Here is a 22,916-nt window from a genome sequence, read left to right as displayed (position 1 = left end):
CCTGTCATTGCAATTCCCCCCTTGCAGCATCTGTAAATCTTTCCTACGTTTATTCTCAGGGGTGCTGCCTGCAGCAGGCTGTCTCCTTCCTTGGCCTGGAAGCAGGTGTGGGTATCTCCAGTTTCTGGCTGGTCCTTGGTTTGCTCTCCTTGCAATCCCCTTTGCCGTTAGGTCTGTGCTGTCCCTGGCTTTGGTGCCACCTTCTTCCCTGCCCATCCCAGACTGCTGTCTCCCAGCCTCAGCTTCCTTTTGGCTGATAGACTCAATTTTTTGATTGTTTTTCTTTATCCATTAGGAATGTTTTTGACTTTTTTTTTTTTTTAAGCAACTTAGTCACTTCCTCTATTTTTCTTTTCTCATAAAACTTTGCTTGAGAAGTTGTGTGCTTGCTGATGCAATATCCTTGCAAGAATTTGGAGGTTTTATTCCATTTGCCTACTGGGAAGAGAATGACATAGGGAAGGGTTGTGACTTCACTGAGTAGTTGGTAGCCATGCTTAAGTTTCAGAAAGTTTTTTTGCAGTCTTATTGTAAATGCATGGGATCAGATGTCCTCTTTATGTGACAAGGGAAGGAGCTGAAAGCCCCATTTTTGGACACTGGCCTCATCCTTCCTCCCCCTGCCAGTTTGGAGAGGCTACCCTGAAGATGGTGAAACTGGGGACTGTGCACCAAAGGTTTGGTGCTGAGGGTTGGTGGTGCCTTTGGTCAGGGCTCTGAGGCTTTGCTGATGCCTGAACTGAGACTTTAGAACTTAAAACCAGTCAACAATTTCCATCACTCAGCTGCCATACTGAAGCTAAATTCTTGTTTGATGGTTCTGGGAGGTTTCAGCTTTGGCCCAGGACTCCCCAGGACTCTGAGACTGACAAAAAGAATGTAACATGAAGATGGGAGATGAGGGAAATGATCACCCTTGCTTTACAGGATAAGAAATGAAAGATGCTGCCTCTCTTGGGGCTGTGAGGAGGGAGCTGGGCACTGCTTTCTGGGAGCCTGTTCCATGTTCTCCTACTCATTCTCCACCTGATGTCTTTGTGCTCTTCTCTCCCAGGTGTGTGACGATGGAAGAAGAGGTCCACCAGCGAGCAGCCTGAACAGGGACATCGGGACAGCTCTCTGAGACACTGGGACACAGGAGACAGCAAACATGCTGAAGCCAAGTGGACTTAAAATCCCTGGCAGGGCTGGGAAGCACTCCAGCCCCGTGGGACGGACATCAGGGACCACCACAGCTCCAGTCACCACTGGCTCAAAAGAAGGTAAGGGCTCCATCTGGCAGGGGCATGAGCTGACCCAGGTGATTGCCTGCCTTAAAGGCCTAGTGGTGCCAGTTTTCAGTAGGATATGAAATTCCCAATCTGTACATAGATTGATGCATCAAAACAAGCCTAATAGGGTGAGTAAATGTCCTCCCTCACAGGTAATGCACAAAACAGGCAGGTTGTGGAGTGGGTGGGAAGAGACAGATGGATGCTCTGGTGTTTAGGGCTGACAGAGGTGCTGCCTGCTCTCTTGCTCTCACTTTGCATGTGTGTACCTGTACAGACACTGACACTGAAGAGCTGGGAATTAGGCAGATCCATGACCTTAAACACTGTCCTGTAGCCATTGCTCCTGGCCTGTGATGATGTAGGAGTAAGAACCAGGCACTTAAGGTGATTTGCCCTGTGCTGATTACCTCAAATCAGTGTCTTTGTTTAAACAAAATCATTCAAAGCCCTGGGATTTGAATAATGATTTACCTCCACCTACATACACACCCTTGCTGTCATTCAGTGTATACATAAGCTACACAGACTGCCATTAGCAGTATAATTAACACTTCAATAACAGTTGAGGTGTGTTTTGCTTAGGACTCATTTTTCTGGCTTATTGGCTGCTGGGTTGTTGTTTTATTACATATAATTTAGTAAATATTCGAGATGCAAGTTTTGTAGTTGTCTTTTTTGTTTCACTTTGTTAAAAAAGGCCTTCCTTTTCCTTCTGGGGAGGCACATCAGGATGATGTACATCCTATCAATGCTTGTACTTTCAGTATATTACACTTTCATTTGAGAATGTCACTGGTTGCTTCTTGAGATCTGTCAGCCTCTTGTCCCACAATAATTCAGGCCACTGCCCACATGCCTGGTTACTTTGCTATATGTTTCAGTCCAAAAAATATATATAGCATTTAGCAAAATCAGGAAAGCCTTGTACTTGTCAGACAGCATGTTTATTATTATTGACTAATATTGCCTTTAGTATACTCTGACAAATTAGTCAGTGATTATGATGCTGCAAAATGAGGGTCACCAGACAATGCTGTCTCTTGTCAGAGTAATGCAGAAGTGTTAGTTTATTTAAACAAAACAAAAAACCCTATCTCTGAGGGTTCTCTTTTGCTTGGGCACAGTGGGATGGTGGTTTAGGCACAACCTCTGCCCAGGATATTCACACAGACCCCACTTGCTGCTGAGCAACTGGCTCTGCTCCATCATTACACATCAGGGGCTCTGCTTTGCTCATGGATTCCTTCAGCTGAGCTTTCTCTCAGTGACCAGCAGTGTATGTATCATCTTTCCCACTGTGTAAATTCTTTCCCTAAACAGTATTGTAGAAGCCACAGCTCTATCTTGGTTTCTTGCACATCTGCAATGTCTTGTTTGAGGGGCCAGTCGCTGCATGAGGCCGTGGGCTGAATTCCAGGTCCTTTGGTGTGATACAGCATTGTGGGGAGTGGAGTGACACTACTGTTTTCCTCAGCTGAGGACTTGGCCCTAGATGTGGAGAGAAAATTTTTAATTGCACTTTGCTGTGTTTGAGTGGGTTTTAATATCAGAGCCTAATTTCTTAATTTTATATGCAAATCGAAGGTACCAAAGTGTCCTCATATCTTTGCTAGAGGGAAGTGCAAATTGACAAAGGAAAAGTTTTACAGGTTTGACTGTGTATTTTAGTTATTCCTCAGACCCTGAATTTCTGAATTTTCCCCTTGTTTCTCCTAGCTGTGATTGAGACATGAACTTGAACTCCAGTGAAGTTCAAGTTTACTGAGCTTCTGTTTATCTGCCGGTTGTGAATCTCTCAAGGTGCTTCGTGCCAGCTTTATAATTGCAGTGTGGTGAGGAGCTGCTTTCAGTTGCTTTATCACTTCAAAAGAGAAAATGAGGGGAAAAGACCTGTCCTCCCCTTGGAGGCTCTGCAGAGGTGTCTCAGCAGACGCAGTTGGGGTGTGTGTCGTGGTATGAAAGGGTCAGTCAGCAGCGGGGTCGAGCGGCCCTTGGGCTGAATGCGGCGCCTGTTCACTGGTGCTCCTTTGTGCCTTGTTCAGCTCCAGCCATCTGTCACCCAGAGATGTGCAGCAAAGCCAGCCCCACGTGGGCAGAGGCTGCACCAAACTGAGTCCGACCCTTGCCTGAGAAGTTTTAAGTGAGCTTTTTTCCTGGAAAAAAAGCGGGCACGGAGAAGGGGTGAAGTCTTGTGACGGTGGGTTGGTGCTGTGCAACAGCTCTGCTGCTGCTCCTCTGCCTGTCAGGATGGTGCAGGAGGGTTTGGGGAGTTGTGGAGCTGCTGGAGCAATCACAGCACTGAGCCATTCCTGCCTGGAAGGTGAGAACAGAGCACAATGGGGCTGTTTACCCAGCGTGGGCTGGGTGAATAGCTACGATTGGGCTTGTAGTGTCAGCTCTGACATCTTGCTCTGCACTGCTGTGTCTGTGCCTGGTCTGTACCTGCTCTTCCTCCTGCAAATCTCTCCAAAGGCCTGCCCAGCCCTGTGCTGCCTCCTTCTCCTCTCCTTTCCAATGTTAATCTGAAGCGGTGAGCATCCCAAAATTTGCATCCCAAAATCCTGTTGATGGTGCCTCTCTCTGAGAGCAGCAGCATCTGTGCTGGCTGTGGGTTCTGGCTGCAGCACGGTCATGGGATTCAGCTGCTGGCAGGGAAAAACTCCAAGAGAAAATACTGTTTTTCTGTCAAAGTGGTTTAATTCTGCTCCAGAGCCAAGTATCCACATCACTGAAACCACAGCAGGCACTGACGTCAACTTTGGGGATGCCTGCAGCCAAAGGATCTGGTGATAGATGGCCATGGAGACTGGATTTCATTACCTTTCCTGGGATTAATCAGATCTGGGCCACAAGAAGGGTAATGGAGCTCTGCCCCATCCTCACTTTTCTGCTTCACTAACCTGTATCCCCCAGCCTCTACCCTCTGGGTGCATCAGTGCTGCCAATCCACAGTCCTGCTGATAACTCAGCTGTACCAAGAGCAGGTCCCTCTGTGCCAGCTGAGGGCTGTCAGGTCCTGCACTGTGCACCAAGTGCTGTCCCCAGTGTCAGGGCACTGGAGCCTCCCTAATGGCAGGAACAATAACAGAGGTGGAGAGGCTGAACACAATTTCCTTTTGTGTGTTTAATGTGAATACTGCAAAGGGCTTTTTCTTCCCTCTTCTGTCACTGTCCAGGAGAGTGCCTTCATGTGATGTATTGGGTGCCTGCTGGGATGGGAAGATCCTCTAAAGGTACTAGATTTTGTATGAGGTCTTAAAAGTTGCATGAAGGAGCCTGTGTGTTTGAGAAGCCCTGCAGAAACTATGAGCTCTGTGTTGTCTTTGAATGTTTGCATGAGCTCTGTGCCCTGTGTCTGTGCACCAAGAGTGCTTCCTGGGAGGCTGACAGGGTTTCCCTGACTCCACAAAAATCCAGTACACTCACATCCTCCTAAGCTCCTGTGTTGCCTCTGCACTTACCTGCCTCTTGCCAGAAGAGCCAAAAGAGACTTTCTTTTTCTTAGGCATTTGGTGAAGCACCTGAGCCCTGCAGCTTGATGGATGAAAACCAGTGATGTTTGGGTTACAAAATACAGAGCTGCAACACTGATCTCTGTGAATTTGCCACCTTGGGGGAGGACAGAAATCTCAAAAACTCGAAGTGTAGTTGCAAAAGAAAACCACAAATCTAACAAAGTACAGAATTAAACTACAGCAATGTACAGTCTGTTGCCTCTGAGCTGTCCCTTGTCTCTAGGAGCCTGGGGCTGGCTCAGAAAGACCCCAAATCGAGGTTATATCTTCCAGATTGAGAGTTGAAAGAAGGTGTTTGTTCTCCAGTTGTACCTGAGAGTTGTCAGAGCCATTAGATGAAAATGGATTTTGAAAAGCTTCACTCTTTCATCCTCCTCCCTTCACATAAGCTGATCAGTCTTGTCTGCAAAAGGGCAAGTAGAGGTACTTTCCTTTATTCTTACTCTGGAATACACAAAGCTGCTTGATTTCTTCTTTCTCTTTTCCCCAGCTCTCTGTTCATATTCTTTTGTGGAAAGTAAAGTGCCTCTTGTCCATCTCTCATCCCTCCTCCTTTCCCAGACATGGAGATGTACCCTCTTAAACATTTCCATGTTCTCTTGACAGCTCACATCTTGTGTACCAGAAGAAGGATTGATGCAGGTGTGAAATGTGTGATGCACATCTGTAGAGTTTCACAATTCATGGCTGTAGTTTTCTGTGTAGACCAAATATACTGCAATCACACTGAGCCAGCTTCTCACACCTGCTATATCAGTTTTATTTCCTGAAAACACATTCAGAGCCCCTTCAGCTCATGGAATGTCCTCTGGACTTTATAGTATAGAGTGGAGAGTTGTGTCTCCTACCTGAGCTGGTGCTTTCACAGACCCATGAGGAATAAGGGCTTTTGTGATGCTGCTCTGGGTTAGGTGTGTTGGCTTGTGGTGTGTGGAGGGTTTTTTTTCCATGAGGGAATGCTGAAATGTCAGTGAGGAACTGGCACCTGACAGGGACTCCTGGAGCACATTAACCTCGAGTGGTGTCCATGCTGGCTGTCCCCCTCCCTTCTCTCCCATAAAGCTGGAACAATGGAAAACTGAGCTCTGCTGCTTTGTGGTAACTGTTTTCCTTAATCAGACAGAAAATTCATCTCTGGCTGCCTCAGGAGAGGGTTTCCCACAAATGTGCTGGCTTATTTCCCGTGCTTCAAGTGAAGAAAGTCACTGCTCTCAACCTCTCGTGTGCAAGAGAGGTTTCTGTGCTAAAGGTGTGGGGCACTGGTGAAGGGCTCAGTATAACACTTGGATTTCTTGTCGCTACAAAGCTCCTATATCTTGGGTTTTTCCCACCCTCCTCCTGAAAAAGCTTGCTTTTCCCTGGAGTTGCAAGATGGAGAGAGAATGGAAGCCGTGATGAATGAGCCCACACAGCCCTCCCAGCTGGTGGAACAGGTGAAAGCTGCTGGGAAGGGAAGTGTTCACATTTCAGAGTGGGTTTTATCTGCTCAGAGCAGCATTAGAGTAACGTGGTTGGAGGAGAAATTTGCCTTTCATACTTCGTTTGGCTGTCAGCTGGCTCTGGGTTTCATTTGTGGTTCTTAAATCTCTTGTTCAGTTAAAGAATTCTGGCCAAAGGGAGAGGAAAGTAGGAATATTTGTATTTGCAGATGGAGCTGGGCAACACTGAGACTTCAGTGCTGGAGGCAAAAAAGCCCAAACTTATTAAATTTTCTGTGAGACTTAAATGCATCCAGTCAGAATCCAGCCTAGATCTTGGATTTTACAGATGGATCATGTCTTTCTGAATGTGCAAGTGCAAGTATCTGTAATGTGAATTTCATATTTAGCCACGGCTAAGAGTATCAGAACTGTTCTTCAGCAGCTGCCTAGTTTTATTGCCAAAAACTATGCTTTAGTAGCTAAACTATACAGCATTGCTGGGAGCCTGGGAATGCCTTCTCACTTTCACATAAGTATAAATGTATTATTTTTGATAAAGAATAAATGCACAGAACTAGGGATATTTGCTGGCATAATGTCTGCCTCTGCAAACACTGTGTTGCTTTTGTGCACTAAAAATGAGAGTGAAGCAGACTGGAACACTCCCAGGGCCATTAAAGAGCAGGGGATGACTGGCTCCATAGGGTAATTAAACTAAATATGCTGTAATGAGGGTTTGATAAGCCTGAGCTGTGCTGGGTGGTAGTTGTGGTTGGTTTCTGGGTGCTGAAGGGCCGAGACTGGTCCATCCTGGGGGGGCAGTTCCTGCTGTGCCCAAGGGTGGAGTTTGGACAAGGGGTTTAACTTTGTTTTCTGATTTGTTTTCTAGAAATGTGATTATTTTCCAAGGGCTGATTCTAGTTTGAGACTCAGCAATTCTGTGTGGCCCAAGTGTCTCTGCACATGTCCAGGCCCTGTCATTAATGAGCTGAACCTGCCTCAGTTCTGCTGGAGGAGCCTAAATCTCACCACCACCTTAGCTCTCCTGCAGGACCAGTGCCTGGCTCTTGCCTTTCCCAGTGGGAAATCTTCATTCCTTTTCATTTACCTGTCACACAGTTACCATTGACATCTTGGTGAACTAACTTGGAAATCAGTTGTTTGCCCCTCGAGTTTGTCAGGATGTTGTTGATGTAAACTGGCTGGATGCACAGCAGTAAGAAGCAATTTCTGTTGCTTCGAGAATTATTTTGCAGTAAAACAGAGGGAGGGAAGGTGTCCTTGATGAGGAGTTTGTGCCTCAGTAATAAGAGAGAACTTAGGGAGGTTATTCTCAGGTTTGTTGGTGTCTTAATGCAGGCTGTTTTTGTAAAGGTGCAAGACAGTGCTGAGGCTATCTGGTTTTGTATCAGTCTATTAATTCTAATCCCCAAATAAATATAAAAGGCACTAAACCACTGTTTTGTCTGAAACAAAAGAAATGGGATTGTAGTGTCCAGAGCAGCTGATTGACTGGCACAGACACAGGGAGCTAATTCTTAGCTATTCAAAAGCTTTGTGACTCTTGGTTAATATTAAGTTGGGGTGTTGTGTGCTGGTGAATTGAGAGAGAAGACCCCACGTCGTGGGACCAGAGGCTGCTATTATTTCTGGCAAACACTTGGTTTTGCTGTTTTGCATCTGGCCTTGTGGAGCAATCGGTGTTGTCAGCTCCCATCTGAGCTCTGTCCTCAATTAAATCCACGCTCAGGGCTGAATGGATATTCCTGGAGTCAGATTAGTGATCCTGCTGGAAATGCGTCATCGGTGTCGGTGAAGTTTGATCAGGTCTTGCTTTATGTTAATGGGTCTGTGTACACAGCACCCTCAGTTCCCTGGGGAATGGGGGGGCTGAGGTGCCAACGAGAGTGTTTGAAGATCAAATGCCTCTATTACAGTATCAGCAGATTATCTCCTTTAGTAGCAGGAGCTCCAGTACCCAGGTAAACACAGGCAGTCAATGTTTGAGGAGTTATCAGATATCTGAAAAGAAATAAGAGTGTTTTCAAGGGCTAAACAGGGAAAACTGCAAACAAGAGTTGCTGGTTTGCTAATCCAGGCCTGATGCACAGCTGGAATGGAGAGGTGAGGCTGGGAGGGGATCGTGGAGGCTGGGGGTCAGTGCAGGAGTGGGAACTGTCACAGCCGCCGGAGCAGCTCTGCTGAGGGATCTTTGGAGCCTGGGAGTGTCCATCCATCGTTGCTGTGGGGTGACTGAAGTGCCCTGTGTGTAGGTCACGTCCCTCCATACGAATCCACTTGCTCGTGGACAGTGATGCTCTTGTGAGACCTGTGTTTGCCTCTAATCCCCTCTGTGTGTCCTACACCAAATGTCTTCTGGCATCCTTGTGGACAAAATGTTTGACTCTTTGCACAGAGCTTGTATTCAGCTCACACATCCCTTTCATGAGCCCCTCTGCTTGCCATCCTGCAGTCTGAGATAAGTTTTGTACCAGGTTTTGTGGAGGTGGTGGTTCCCCCACCCCTTCTGGTTCCCCTCCTGAAGGGAGGGAGGACCTTTGGCAGCATCCCCTTCCCGAGAAGTGATTTGATGCATTCCAAGCAATATAAAAGGGTATTGAATCAATCTTGATTTAATCAGCTTTACAGGTGACATCTAGAGACAACTGGGAGTCTGATTTTAATTGTCTTAATCATTAGATGCTCTTAGAAGGATTTGATACAGCTAATCCTTAACGTTCAGCACACTCATTGTGGAACAAGGCGCAAGCACACACCGAAGGCATATGGAGGTCAGACACCCTCCTGGTCCCTCTGTCTGTAGCTCCTCACAGAACAGCAGGGAAAGAAAATCTGCTTCCCACAGATGTTCAGCTTACGGGGGTTGGAATATAATGAACTGGATCCTATTCAGCTGGGCTGGTGCAAGGGCAGCACCATCGGGGTGGTTGTGGTTACGCCCATCGGGGCGAGGAGGCACCTCCGGGGTGGGATCTGCTCCTGCACGTTCTGCCATCAGTGGAGCTAATCCTGCAAGAGCAGATTAATCATTAGAAGCCTGAGCCAATATTCATTGAAATAAATGGAAAGATTTCCTTTGGCATAGGTGGATTTGGGATGAGAGTCCACAGGATTACAGTGGGCAGACTATTGCCACATAGTAATGGCAGTAGGTTAGAATTAACCATCACACACTGACCCTGCATGTGAACATCCTCCTTGCAAGCCATCAAAGAGGTGAATTGGCCTCCAGAAAAGCCTTAAAATGTTTAGAGTACAGATGTTTTTCTCTGTTTATTTTGGATTCAGTAGGATATTTAGTTTTTAATGAAGGTGCTAAAATGTAAGTAAATATCCTGTTCCCATAAAAGAAATTGATTTTTATGCAGGAGTGAGGTCTGTAAGAAAACACTGTGTATCACAATACTCACTGTAAAATAATAAGAGTTGTCAAAATTGGGCTGTCTGTGTCTTCAGCAGCTCCATTCAGAACACAGTTGATGGTCTCTCTGCTACAAAGTGTGACTGTTTGGCAGTGCTGTTTTCCAGCACAGTAAACGTGTGTCCTGTGTGCTACATCTGGGTTGTGGACGGACCAGAGGGTGCAGCAGAGCACTTCACTCCATGCCTGGTTTGCAAAATTCTTTGTGAGAAAGGAAATGTTTGTGCATGGGGATTTTAAATGGTCCCAGAGGAAGGCAGTGATGAACTTGGCCACAAGTACCTCTTAAAAACTGAACCTACACCAAGAATTGAGGAGTTAATTTGTGTGATCTAGCACACTGTCAGTGCTGTAATTGCAAGGCAGGGTTATGCAGGAGTTAATTCTGCTACAGGAGTAGGAGTGTTCCCAAGCTGCTCCAGGAATTCCTACCAAGCAGGAGCTGTAAGTTGTTCTCACTTTCTGCAATTATAAGCCTGCCATGTGCATATGAAACCTCTCTGTGAATGCTTCACCACCTCCTGTGAAGCCTGAGGCTGTGAGAAAGGTCAGTATTATCCACGTTTTACACACAAGACAACTTAGAAAAGTAGGTCCTGCCCATGTCATCCTGTGAGTCAGAGGTGAAAGTGGAACAGTTATCCTGGCCAGCGGGTTTTTCTGGCCTTTAGTCCTCCTGGTCCTGGCAGGGGAGCAGCAGCTTTCCTCTCTGACACCGCTTCCCCTGGTCCTTTTCACTGGCTGAAGTGCTGTGTCTGTAAACATTAGTTCCTTTGGAATTTGGCTGAGGCTGCAGAGTCATTGAGCGTATAGGGCAAGTGTCTCAGTCCTGCACATGCTTGTCTTATTTCACACTTAAACCTGGACAGTTGTTTAGGATTCACGACCCTGAAGATGACAGGAGCCTTTTGTATTGCTGTATAATTTATTTCACGGAAATACTTACTGCAGAGTGTTATATTTGGAGGTATTTCCTCAAAAAAACCCCCCAGAAATTAGAAGGCATCGATGCAGACTGATGTTGATAAAATCTTGACCCCTAAAAAGGGCTTGGGGGCATCATCCTCAGTGATCAACTGCTGTCCTGGCTGGGTGTGTTCAGAGGATAAAAGCATGAAACTGGTCATCTCTTAAAGTGCTGGAAAGGTGGCAGGAGAGAGAGGGATGGTCCACATGTGAGCCCTTCACACCAGTATGGGGTACTGGGATGGGAGCATACTGTGTGCTCAGGGGTAGTCAGGGTGCCCTGTGCTGAGACTTCAGTGCAGCTCAACCAGTTAGTTCCCACAGCTTTGTCTGTGATCTCTCACTTCACATCATGGATTTCCCACCCTTCACTGCTGCTCACTTTGCCTACCAGCACTCCTGGAATGGTGTAACAAGGCATTTCTGGCGATCACTGAGACTTGGAGCTGTTGGGTTTGAGAACACTTGCCGTGGGGTTCTGTGTTTGTATCATAGCTCATATTTTTTAGAGTCAGATCTGGATCATGGTTGTGTTTTTCTCAGAAAAAGGTTAGGCTTTTGCTGCAAATAGGTGACTTGGCTTTTCTGAAAATGGTGCATGTTCAAGCTCATCGCCTTTTGAATTGGATACTTAGCTGTTTAAGCCAGATATTTAAAATAAAGTAGATGACTCAGTGTTAATCTGCTCTCAAATATCCTTTTTATTAGATTAGGCAAAACAAAACCAGCCCAACAAACTCTGCATTCTGCCTAGCGTGGGGCTGTGTACAATCAGTCCATTGTGTGCTGTATGGCCTGCTCTGTGCCTGGATGTATGGCTGAAGGAATAAATGGCTGATGGAGTGATGAATCAAACTGTGTTTAGCACAGTGCAGCCCCAGGGCTGTGCACAAGTTTGCTTGGCAATTATGAGATGTTGGTCTTTACCTCTCCTACGGTTCCCCAGGGATCCTGGGGTGCTGCAGATGGCTCCTGGAGTGTCCCCTTCTCAGGCAAGTTGGGTGGATGACTCAAAGGGATGGTGTAATTGTATTGATGTCATGTTTCTACTGAGGAGGGGAAAAAAAATACATACAAGGGAGGAAGCCTGGTGCTTGTCTGTGTGCTGGTACCCTCCCAGTGGTTCAAACTGCTGTCTCCCAGGGTGGCTGGTTGCACTGAAAACCAGCCTCTCAGCGTGCAGATAAGGAGCTGACCAAGCATCCTCCTTCATTTTTAAACATCAGGTGTTAAATTTTTGTACCTTTCGTCTTCAGTACAGCTGCAGGCAGAGGGAAATACATGAGGACACGGGAAAATACTTTTCACGGCTGCAGCGGAGAGCACTTGCAAAGAGCAGTTGCTGTGGAGATTATCCCAATTCCTGCCAGAGGGAAGCAGAGCAAAGTAATATCAGAAACTCAGAGAAAAGCTTGTGGTTGTGCCTCAGAAATGTTTCTGTGATTCATCAGGTAGAAATGAGAAGTGGTCATCAGTCAAGAGAGAAAGAGGAGGGAAGATCTTACTGCTGTGATCTGTTGCTATGTCTGGCCCTTTGCACAGGGAAGATTTTCAGGTGCCAGGAGGCCACTCTGCCTGAGCTTGCAGCTTCCAGTTGCACAAATATACCCCTGGCTTGACCTGAAGGATGCTTTAAGTCTGAACTGTGGACACGTGGGTCTCTGAAGTGCTCACAGTGCAGCAGGAGCACAGGTATGAGTGGCACAGCAGGTAAAATACTGCACTGAGCTGATCTGACTTGAGTGGGGTAACCAGATCATTGAGCACTGTGAGGATGTGTGAGAGGGTTAAAATGCTTGTTCCATAGCTGGAGTAAGCACTGTGCCCACAGGCAGTCTGTGCCAAAGTCTGAGTTGAGCTAGGTTCTCTCCTGGTCATTTAATCTTCCTTTCCCATGCATTGCTAGAGGTACTGCCACTCTGCTTGTGCATGGCTGCTCAGGTTATGTCCTGTGGGTAAACACACTGAGTTATGCACACACAGCAACTTCTGCATCACATTCCCTGTACAGGGAGCTGCTGATCCCCTGGTCTGGCTCCATTCTGATCAGAAAGCAATAATTACTCTCTGGACCAGGCTGGGCTCTTTTTTGGTACCTTCTCTTCTACATTTTATTGAGAGGGAGCTAATGCCATCATTTTGGAGTGAATAAGTCAGTGGCCTTTCTGTGTGCACCTGCTTGAGCAATGTCCTGCTTGGCTGCTCATCTCTTCCTGTCAGTGCCATAGCTGGTTAGCAATGGCACCAGAGTCCATCCAAGTGGGTTTTATGTGGGAATGATGCCCAAGCAAAATTCCTACACTTAAAAAGGCTGTGAAATATCAAAACTCTGCTGCTTGATTGTTGTGTTTTGTTTTTTTTTTTCTGGTGGTGAGAGAGCACTGTGCTTTGCTTGGCTGCTCCTTATAGTGTTTGGTGCTCAAGATAAATCTCTCCAGTTCAGGAGGTGTCCCGAGACTGCTCCTCTCTCCGTGCTAGTGCTCTGCCTGGGAAATCGTTTATAAATGTCTCATTAAAGACCTGTGTCTGCCTCCTTTTCTCTCTCTTTTTTTGTCATCGGATCAGCTCACTGGGAGCAGCTGTCCTCACTTCCCTCATAACAGCCCTGAAACCACACTTGTGCCTTAGATTCCCCCAGCCCGAGGAACCGCACACAGCTGTGCACGTGTGTGTGCGCCGGGCTCTGTGGGCACGGCGGGCTTGGGCTGAGCTCCTTCCCGAGCTTCTCCCTGCTTCTCTGGAAAGAAAAGACCCCAAGAAGCCAGCCTTGTGCTAGATTCATAGAGAACTGAACATATGGTGTGACTACAGCTCCGCAGCCAGGGAGCCGGGGACGCGCTGGGTGCTGGTGGTTCAGGGGGAGTTGTGGGACACGGTGCGTCGCTTGGGCTGCTGGAAGGAAGCTCATTGTGCCAGGTAGGAGCCTTCCCTGTAAGTATTTCTCTCCCAGTTGGTGTTCTTGCTCTCAGGGCTGTCTCATGGGCTACCCCAGGCTGCTTTGTAATGCTCTTTTTAGTCTCGTAGTAGTCACACCAGTCTGGGCAAGGTTAACCCAGTTTGGATGTGGGGCTGGTGGGACAGGACTTAGTCAATCTTTACAGCTAAAGGCTTGTTTAACTAGAAAATATAGCTTCCCATTCAGAGCAAGCTATGGTGAATAAAGTGAGTAATGTTTCCAGGTGGAACATTCTCTAGCTGAAGTGATTTTATTACTTATTTAAGGAAGAATGAAGCCTGTATTATTTTGTAACACACACTGGGTTACTTTAACATAGTGGGACAGGACTTAGTGAATCTTTTCAGCTGATGACTTGTTTGAATGGAAAACTATATTTTCTACTTAGAATAAGCTGTGGTGAGTAAAGTGAATAATGCTTCCAAGTGGAATATTCTCTATTGGAAGTGATTTTATTATTTATTTAAGGAAGAACGAAGCCTGTGTTATTTTGTAATGCACGCTGGGTTAGTTTAACATAGTAACCCAGGGTTTATTAACTCTAGTTTTTCAAATGTGTCTCTAAGTTATTTCTAAAGATGGGGGTTGGCACAAGCTGGGGAAGGAGACAAGGGTGCTCCATTCTTTTTGTTAAACCTGCGACACCCTTAAAATTGTGGGGTTTTTGTTTTCATTATATCCTGGGAAAACAGGGGGCTGCTCCAGAGATGATAGATGGGCCCTATTTTAAGACTAAAAAAAATGTTAAATAGTGTATTGAAGCGTGAATGTTGAATGAGTATACTTACGGTTTTAAAAATAATAATTATGTAAAAATTAAGACTGTAATCTTGAGATGAACAGATCCATCCATATGCTGCAAGTTAATTATCCCTCAGTGAAAGAAACCTTGTGCATTTTCTACTAGTCACTCGCCTCCCTTGTGCCCTGTGCTGCCAAAACCAGTCTGCTTTGCATATCTTGTTGAATACCATTGTTTATTTGAAAAAAAACCCCTTCAAATCCTCACACCTAAATACATAGCTTTGCTGTTTGTTTCTTTTCAGAATTACACTGGATCTGATCTAATGTAAACCTCTGGGTCCTCCACCCCTCCCATCTCCAGTGGGCACCGGGAACGTGCGTCTCGCCTGTGGCAGAGCAGATTTCGTACCAGTCAGCCTCTTGAATGAGACCTTTATAAGAAAGCCTTTGTCTGGGACGTCTGTCTGAGGTTCAGTGCTTTTCCCAGCTGCCCCTCTGAAGGCAAATATGTGCCTCAGTGGGCACCTCCTTGCGTTCAGTGCGAGGCAGCTTTGCAGTGGTTCTCGCTGGGTTTTGCTCGCTCAGTAATTATTCTCCTTCACTTTCTTGCTGTCTCCTCCTCCTCCTTGTCACAGGTGTCTTTCTGATTGTCTCCTCCCTTCAAAGGAGCTAAAGCCAGTGATGCTGGAGTTGTATCACATCTTAATATCCACACCATGGGGGCTGCTCCAGGGAAGCTGCAGGGGCAGTAGATTTCCAGGGTGCCAGATGCAGAGCTCGCCTCTGTGCCAGATTACAGCCCCAGCTTTTCAGCTTTGAACTTGCAGAGCTTTCAGTTGTTGTTTCCAAGTCAGCCATAAATCTCTGGGGCTCCTTCCTCCCACAGTGTGCTGCCAGGCAGTCAGCTATCGCCTGCAAAGCATCACTTTCTCTCGCAGGCACCTCTTCCCTCTCTGTTTTTGCTTGAAAGGGCCGTGATAAATCTTGCAGAAAACAGCTGCTTCGTTGCTATGCTCGATCATTTGAATTTGGGTATGGCAGAGTGGGCTGGCTTTCACTTGATTGCCAACAGCGTCATGTCTGTGTAATCCAAGCTGCTTAGAGAAGTTCCAGTCCCTGTGTGGGAGCCTAGAAATTCCATGTGGTGAGGCCTCATCATCCCAGAGTGCTGTGGAGGCAGCAGGTACCAGCCCTTCTCCCGTGGGAGGCCCTGTCCCTGCCTGTGTGGCTGCTCCTGACGCTGCCAAGGGAAGAATCCCTGTCTCCCTGGGCAGGTGGCAGCTCCTGGAGGTGCAGCAGGTTGTGCCTTCTCTCTTACCTGGTTAGACCAGCTGCTGTAGGTTGTAGGGACTGAGGCTTGAGTCTGATAGCAGATGCTCTGGACTATCCTCCCTTACCTTCTCTGAGGGGAAGCTCTGATCAGCTCTGTTCTCCATCAGTGAATTTCTGTAGTATTATGCTTGGAGATGAGATGGCTCTCTATAAACAGACCCAGGTAAGTTTATAGTAATTGCAGTGTAAAGCAGTAGGTAAAAACCACTGCACCAGGAGCTGATAGCTGCGTGGTTATAAGGGCAGCACCCTGTGGTCTTACACCTTCAGCCTGCAGAGAGGACTGTGGTGATCTGTTGGACAGGAAAGTGTCATCCACCACAAATGTTTGGTGCCCTGAGCACAGGCTGCAGCCTGAGAAGGGGCAGTGTCTGATTGTCATCCCCACCTCACCTGAGCACTGAACCAAGCAGTGAGCCAGGCTGCCCCAGTGCCTCTGAGGCTCTTACCTAATCCATGTGGCAGGAAAACCGGGCATTATTCCTTTTAGCTGGCACCCCTGTGGCCAGCAGTGGGGTTTTCCAGCTGACAGAATCTGTCTTGGCTTCAAATGGGCATTACAGTCCCCTGGTCATGGGACTGTCCTGAAGCCCTGCCCAGGCTGGGAGGGGCAGAGCTGATACCAAAAGCCTTTTGACTGCTTTGGTTGCAGGGCTGCACTTTGAGATGCTCACAAGCTGCATGGGTGGCTGTCCTGTCACAGGTTAGTGGCATCTACAGCACGGGCCAGTGACATGAGGGTGAAATGTCTTCAGATCTTGTGACAGTGACACTTCTGCCAGGCTGGTGCAGCTTTTCTTGCTGGTTAGTGGATGAGAAGGTTATTGATTGCCATGGAGAGGGAATGCAGCCCGGGAGTGGATGGGCAGCTCTGTGCTGCATGTCAGGCTGTCTTGTGATGTGGTGGGGGTTTGAGGGCAAAAACCTCTGAAAATTAAAATAGAAAAGACCTCTCCTAGGGGCAATGTAAAGCCCTTTGGTAAATATCATCTGTTCTCGTTTCTCCCTCCCTTCCTGGCATGAGATGCTACTCTGGTATATCTCTTTTTTTCACCCCCCTCCCCCCTCTTTCTTTTAAATCTAATGTGCCTCCATTTTATCAATTAACTGCCTGTCTCCTGATTCCCATGGCAACCCAACAGGCTGTTGCATTTCTGAGTCCTTTGGCAGTTGGGGTGCCTGGCATGTGTCTCGGGAGCAGTAAGACTACAAAAGAGTTCTGCAGGGAGTAGGAAATACACGGGCAGCACTCACTGTGCACTGCTTCTCATGCTAAACTGTTCCTCTCTTCCTCTCCCTCCTCCACTTTAGAAACAAGTTTCCTTTCCCCTTTGTTTCAATTGCCTGGTGATAAGAAATGAGCAACTGCAGTGCTGTGGGAGGTCAAAAGATGTGGAGGGAGTAAGGGGATGTATGGATTCAGTGAATGTGGATGGCACTTAAACATAGCATGAGGCTGAATGTCTTGTTGGGGATCCTGCAGAGAAGGTTATTCCTGCTGATCCTCCTGCTTCAACTTCCAGAGCTTTCTTGAAGGGGGTTTTCTTGCTTCTGTACTGTACAAAGCTTCTGCTCACCCCTTCCCACAGCAGACATTTCCAAGAGCTGGAGGAGTCCGTGCTCTGCTTGCAGAAGTCCTTGTTCTTCCACGGATTTTGGACACATGGCTTTCATTGACACAGTAACAAGAGCCATGTGAACAGGCTGAAACTTCAGTTAAACCTTTAACCTCTCCAGCTCTTGGCTGATTATAATTTGGCTCCTGGAGTATTGGTGCCCTGTCAGTGTGGGGTACCCTGTCACTCTGGGCCCCTAAAACTGATGGGATGAGTTTGCAGAACGGGTCCTAAGCACCAGGTCTGCCACAGTGGTGGTTAATGCATCATATGTGGGCTTTGTGAAAACCAAAGGGAAAATAGAGACTGGAGCTGGATAAGATGTGCATTTAGTGGATGCCACGTGTGACTTTGATTTACAGGTTGTTGTTCAGCCCTGAACACTGTGACCTACAGGAAAACCATTTAAACTGAAAAGAATGAGCTGGCTAATGAACACAATAGGGTTGTAAAGCTGAAAAGCCCAAGTGGAAGAGATCCTACTCACTGCTTGTTGTGTCTCAGAGCCTGGTCCCAGCAAGAGGGGGAGGCAGGAGCTGCTGTCACAGTCCTGGGTAGCAAGTGAGGTCTGTGCTGGGCTGAGCAGCACAGGGACATCCTCCTGGGCCAAGCAGGAAGAGCTTTCCCCATCGCTGGCTTCCAGGTGAGCTGCTGAGTTAGGTGCCTGATAGTGACATTCAGAGAGTTCCTGTGGCTTCTTGATGGGCATCACCAGGTAATGGCAAGGTTGGAGTAGAAGATACTCTGTTTATCTTTTGTTGGGTGTGTTTCTCTAGTGTAACTCTTCTCAGTTTCATACCTTAGATCTGGACCCTTGCTTTGCTGTTAGTGAGTTTGTTGGAACTTGCTGGTGTTTATCTGGGGAGTCCGACTAGAACAAGATGATTTTTCATTTCCAGAAACAGCAAATCCAAGTGACACAGGCACAGACCAGCTCCCTAGGTGCCTATAGACTGGGAAAGCTCAGGAATCCTGGGTGGTAATCCTCTTGGGTGGCTTTCCCCTAAGCTATAAGAGGTGCTTGGAGAGTGGGTGACTCCAGATGTCAGGTCTGTCAGAGCAGTGCCATCCATGTCTGTTTTGGGCTATCCTAAGATAACCATGGGATTGAAGACAGGTTATTCATTGCTACCCTTTACCTTCTGAAAGGCTGGTGGCCAGGTACCCACCGAGGAGGATCAGAACTTAGTCTACTTGGACTACTCTGGGTGCTGTCTGGCCATCTAGATAATTGGTCCATCAGACCTAAAGCCATGAAGAATGAGTTGAGCTTGACCATGGTGACTCTTGGCTTCTCTGAAAACCTGGTGCACAAAAGCCCATTGACTGCTCTGTGGTTATTTCATATGTGGGCAGTGAAGGTCATGTAAAACACCAAGTTTCTACTAGATGGCCATAATGAAGAAGGTTGAACCTTCAGGCAGTTCCTCACTTACATTTATAATTTTAAATAATTCACCTCATGCTCAGGAATAACGATGCTTCTGCTTGCACTGCTCGGGAGCCTGGAATGGGATTGTTTCCCTGAGGAGTTGTAATTACTGTAGTTCAGCAGCCCTGCCTGTCAGACAGGCACCTAAAATGAACAGTGTGTAAAGTTTCACTAAAATCTTGGCTTTTTTGGGGGAACACAACGTTGCACCACGAACCAAATGAACTGTTCTTTCTTTTTTTTTTTTCTGGTGTCAGTTTTGAGGGTGTTTGCTCTTGCAGTGGAACACGGTGAGTCTGGATGTGGTTTTAAATCCTGTTGTGGTGTTTGTTCAGCCTTGGGCAGCCTTCCTGCCTTTCTTTACTTGGGCTTTGCTGCTGAAGGGTTTGCTTATCCCAGCCATGTTGCAGAGGTGTTTGTGAGAGCTAATGTGACCTGTATCTTGATCGTTAGCCAAACCCTGTAATAAAGAACTGCCAGTGTGCCGAAAGTCGGGCTCCAGTAAGACTAGAAAAACAGCTTTCATCTTTTGTGAATATGGATGCAGAGCCCCCCAGATTTCATGTGATTACAGTTCCCTGTACAGTAGGTTGAATTTGGCTGTCCTTGGCACGGTGTGTCACATGTCAGTGCCATGAGATCTGCGTGTTGGGGCACTCTGCTGAGCATGAAAACAGGCTGCAAGTTGTGTTTCTGATTTAATTTATTCTTATACCTGTGATAGGAGAGACATACCTGTCACAGATGTTTTTGGCAATAAACCTCTGTAGCCATCTGTGGTTATTAAACTTAGAGTCTTTTTAAAATATGACTCGTTGGTTCCTAATCTGTGTGCTTTATTCTCTTGTGCTATTAAGCATTGAAATGACAAAGGTGGCCTTATTTTCTGCTTATGGAGCCCTGATTCCTTCCCACTCCTTTATATTTGATGTCTTCTGTAAAGATGGAAAGCTCTAAGCATCCTTATAGCCTTTGGTTTTCATTTCTTAAGGTGAAGCTGTTTCTTGGATGTAATGCTGTCCCTCTGATGGAGCTCATCTTGGCATATTGTCATTTATGAGACTGAGATGAAGCTGGAATGTCAGACATTTGCCCCCCCTCCCAAAAAAAAAAAGTTAATGAAGAAGATGTGAGGTGGAGGAAAACTTTCAGAGCAGGACCCAAGGGAGAAGGTTTCTCTCAGGGAGCTGGCTGAGCTCCACTGGGAGCACCACAGTCCTTGTTGCCAACAACCTTTTCAGTTGGGAACAGTATTTCTGTTACTGCCCTTCCTGTGCCCATCATGGGTCTCTTGGACATTCCCCATGTGCAGTGCTGTGCATGCCCCCTTTGGCTGATCTTCTCAAGAGTTGTTCCAGCCCCAGCCCACCAAGCCCAGAGAGCAGGTTGGAGGAGATCCTGTTGATGAAAGGAGTTTGTACAGTCATGCCTTATCTACTGCTCTCTCCTTGTTCAGATAAGGTTTAGACCAGGCAGAAGTCCTGCTGACTTCCAGGAGCCACAAACTGCTGCAGTTATGCCATAGAAATTGCCAAGTGTTGGCTCTGGAGTCTAATGTGAACTAAAGTGTCAATATTCATCTTTCTTAACTCTTAATCAGTTTTAGCAGAAACTAAGTTCTTAAGCTATTTGATGAAGTCCTGGTGCTCTTTTCTTTCTTCTGATGTTAGACCTTTTGCAAGGCTTTGAAGTATCTTGCTTTGAGGGCTTTTATGTTTTTCAGGCTTTCTAGGAGCTCAGCCTGATCTGTCAAGCCCATTACTTGTGAAAGAGCTGTTGAAGTGTTGTGGACTGAGCCACAGTGATGGCTGAGGCTGAACAAGTTTCACAGTTCGTTTCACATAAGCACTCAAGTTTGGCTTGTCTCTGCAGCTGCTTTGGGTGTCCTCTGTCAGCCTTCTCTGGCAGCAAAAACTCCTTCCTGGGTGTGCTTTAGGCATTTCTGGTTGGTGGCACCCAGAAATTTCAGCTTAAAGTTTTGCTAAAGAGTCCAGGTAGCTTTTATTGTGCAAGTCTCCTGCACAACACCCCCTACACCAGCTGTGTGGGACCTCAGTGCTACTGAGAGCTGAGGATGACTGAAGGTCTGTGGTGTATGACTTATTTTGCAAGCTTATTTCCTCCATGTGTGGTTTCTTTTGGGGCTTTACTTAACCTCCCCCTTTTTTAATGAAGTCCACACGTCCTTGTCATTTGTTCCCCTGGGGCCCAAAGTTTGTGATAAGAGAGTTTGACACTGAGGTCAGCAAGAGTTGAGTCACTGCTTCTTGTTTGCTTCAGTTGACTCTGTTCCCATTCAGACACCAGTCACGTACTTAAGGGTCTTCTTGTGTATTATGGGGAGTTTGGCCAATCAAGGGTGTGCTGGAGAGTGTGAACAGGACAGTGAATTCCAGCATCCTTGCAGTTTTCCTTCTCCAAGGCAGCAGAGCATTGCTGGAGGGCTGATGCTGCAATAAGAGTGCTCTTTATTGCTGGTTTTATGGAGTTCAGTGTCCAATCTAGTGCCCTGGAAGGCCGTGCATGAAGGTTTGTAGATGCTTCCTGTTTAGAGAGATGCTGTTTATATTGAACTAACCCCAGGTGTCTGCTCACTGCTGGGCTTGCTCCAGCAAAGGGCACAGCAGCAGCTGGGGAAAGCAAGGAATTTGTGAAGGCAGCTCTGTGGTCCCACAGACGCCATTAGTGCCCTCGGTGGGACTCTCAGTGCTTCCTGGATCCACACACAGGGAGTTCTCATAGCGCCAGGTACTAAAACATCGGTGCCTCACTCATTTTTATTTTCTTCTTTTATGTTTTTTTATTTTTTCTTTTTTTTTATAAAAGGATGACTCTGGAATTATTTTTCAAAGCAGCAGTTCCTTGGGCTCCTTTTGATCCATAAGCACTTACCCACCACTCCTGTGCTTTCGAGCTTATTCGCACTAATTGCTGCCACGCAAAATTCCCTCTGGGGCTGTGACCAGGCTGGGGTAGGTGGGCATTGTAAAGGAGGGTGAAGACATGGGGTTGTTTCTCTGTGTTCTGTGTGAAACCTGCAGAAACTGGGCAGCAGATGGAGGTTTCTGTGCAGATTTGCTTTCCTGCCAAGGAAGATGTGTGAGTAACGGGGTCGCTCGGGCTTAACCTTCACCGGGTGTAAACCTGCAACCGAAGTTGTTGTCCCAGATGTTTCCTTTTTGTAATTGACCTTTCTTGGTGTTTTGGCTGCCTTCTAGGATTTATCCTCGTACCAAAACCTCTTTTCCCTTGATTCACAGGCTCACCTTTGCACAAGCAGGGTCCCGCCTCCACCGCCAGCACTGAGAAGTCAGGTTCGAAGGTCGCCGAGGTGGGCGATGATTTCCTGGGAGACTTCGTGGTGGGCGAACGCGTCTGGGTGAACGGAGTGAAGCCAGGAGTGATCCAGTATCTTGGGGAGACGCAGTTTGCTCCGGGCCAGTGGGCAGGGGTTGTTCTGGATGACCCGGTGGGTAAGAATGACGGCTCCGTGGGGGGAGTGCGGTACTTCGAGTGCCAGCCGCTGCAGGGGATTTTTACGCGACCGTCCAAGCTGACGCGGCAGCCAGTGGCCGAGGGCTCGGGCAGCGACGCCCCCTCCGTGGACTCGCTGACGGCTCAGAACTTGTCCCTGCACTCGGGGACGGCCACGCCGCCTCTCTCCACTCGCGTCATCCCGCTGCGGGAGAGCGTCCTGAACAGCGCCATGAAGACGGGCAACGAGTCCGGGTCCAACCTCTCGGACAGCGGGTCTGTGAAAAAGGGGGAGAAGGACTTACGGCTTGGAGATCGTGTGCTGGTGAGTTGATCACGGGGTCCCCCTTTGACAAGGATTTGTCCCCTCCCTGAGCGTTCCTGGTCGGGTTCAGGATGACCCAAAAGGAGGACACGGTTGGTGGTGAGGCGTGGGATGGAGCGTGGTCTTGGGAGATGCCTGGGCCAAGCAGGCATCAAACTTCCGTGTTCACTTTTATTTGGGATGCTGCATCTTCTGGATTTGTCTGTCTTTCACATTGGTGCAAGAGAATTTGTTCCAGAGCACCTCTTGTATTGAAGTCCTGAGCAGTGAAGTGAGGTCGGAGAGAGCAACTGAAACATGAGGGAAATAGAAAAATCATTGATTGTCGTGTCCTAATCCAGTGATACTCCATAAGGGTCTGTATTATTGGGGCTTTTGAGGAATTTGCAGCAGTGTCTCTTGTTGCTGTACATACTCAG

At 47.3% G+C, this 22,916-nt stretch overlaps 1 protein-coding gene across 1 annotated transcript in view; it reads left to right on the top strand.

Moving 5' to 3' along the window:
* Positions 1-1,055: 1,055 nt before the first annotated feature.
* The window catches only part of CLIP2 (CAP-Gly domain containing linker protein 2), a 59,974-nt gene continuing 38,113 nt past the window's right edge, over positions 1,056-22,916 (top strand). Inside the window, exons 1-2 of the mRNA XM_039389297.1 lie at positions 1,056-1,262; positions 21,959-22,497. Of these exons, the coding sequence (XP_039245231.1) occupies positions 1,151-1,262; positions 21,959-22,497 (651 nt within the window). The 5' untranslated portion in view covers positions 1,056-1,150. The remainder of the gene's footprint in view (positions 1,263-21,958; positions 22,498-22,916) is intronic.

The sequence above is a fragment of the Pipra filicauda genome, unplaced genomic scaffold (genome assembly GCF_003945595.2).
Source record: "Pipra filicauda isolate LSUMZ 115617 unplaced genomic scaffold, ASM394559v2 scaffold71_size5581439_pilon, whole genome shotgun sequence".
Taxonomy (NCBI): Eukaryota; Metazoa; Chordata; class Aves; order Passeriformes; family Pipridae; genus Pipra; species Pipra filicauda.
The sequence above is the reverse complement of the archived record's forward strand: the minus strand, read 5'-3'. Positions and strand labels throughout refer to the sequence as shown.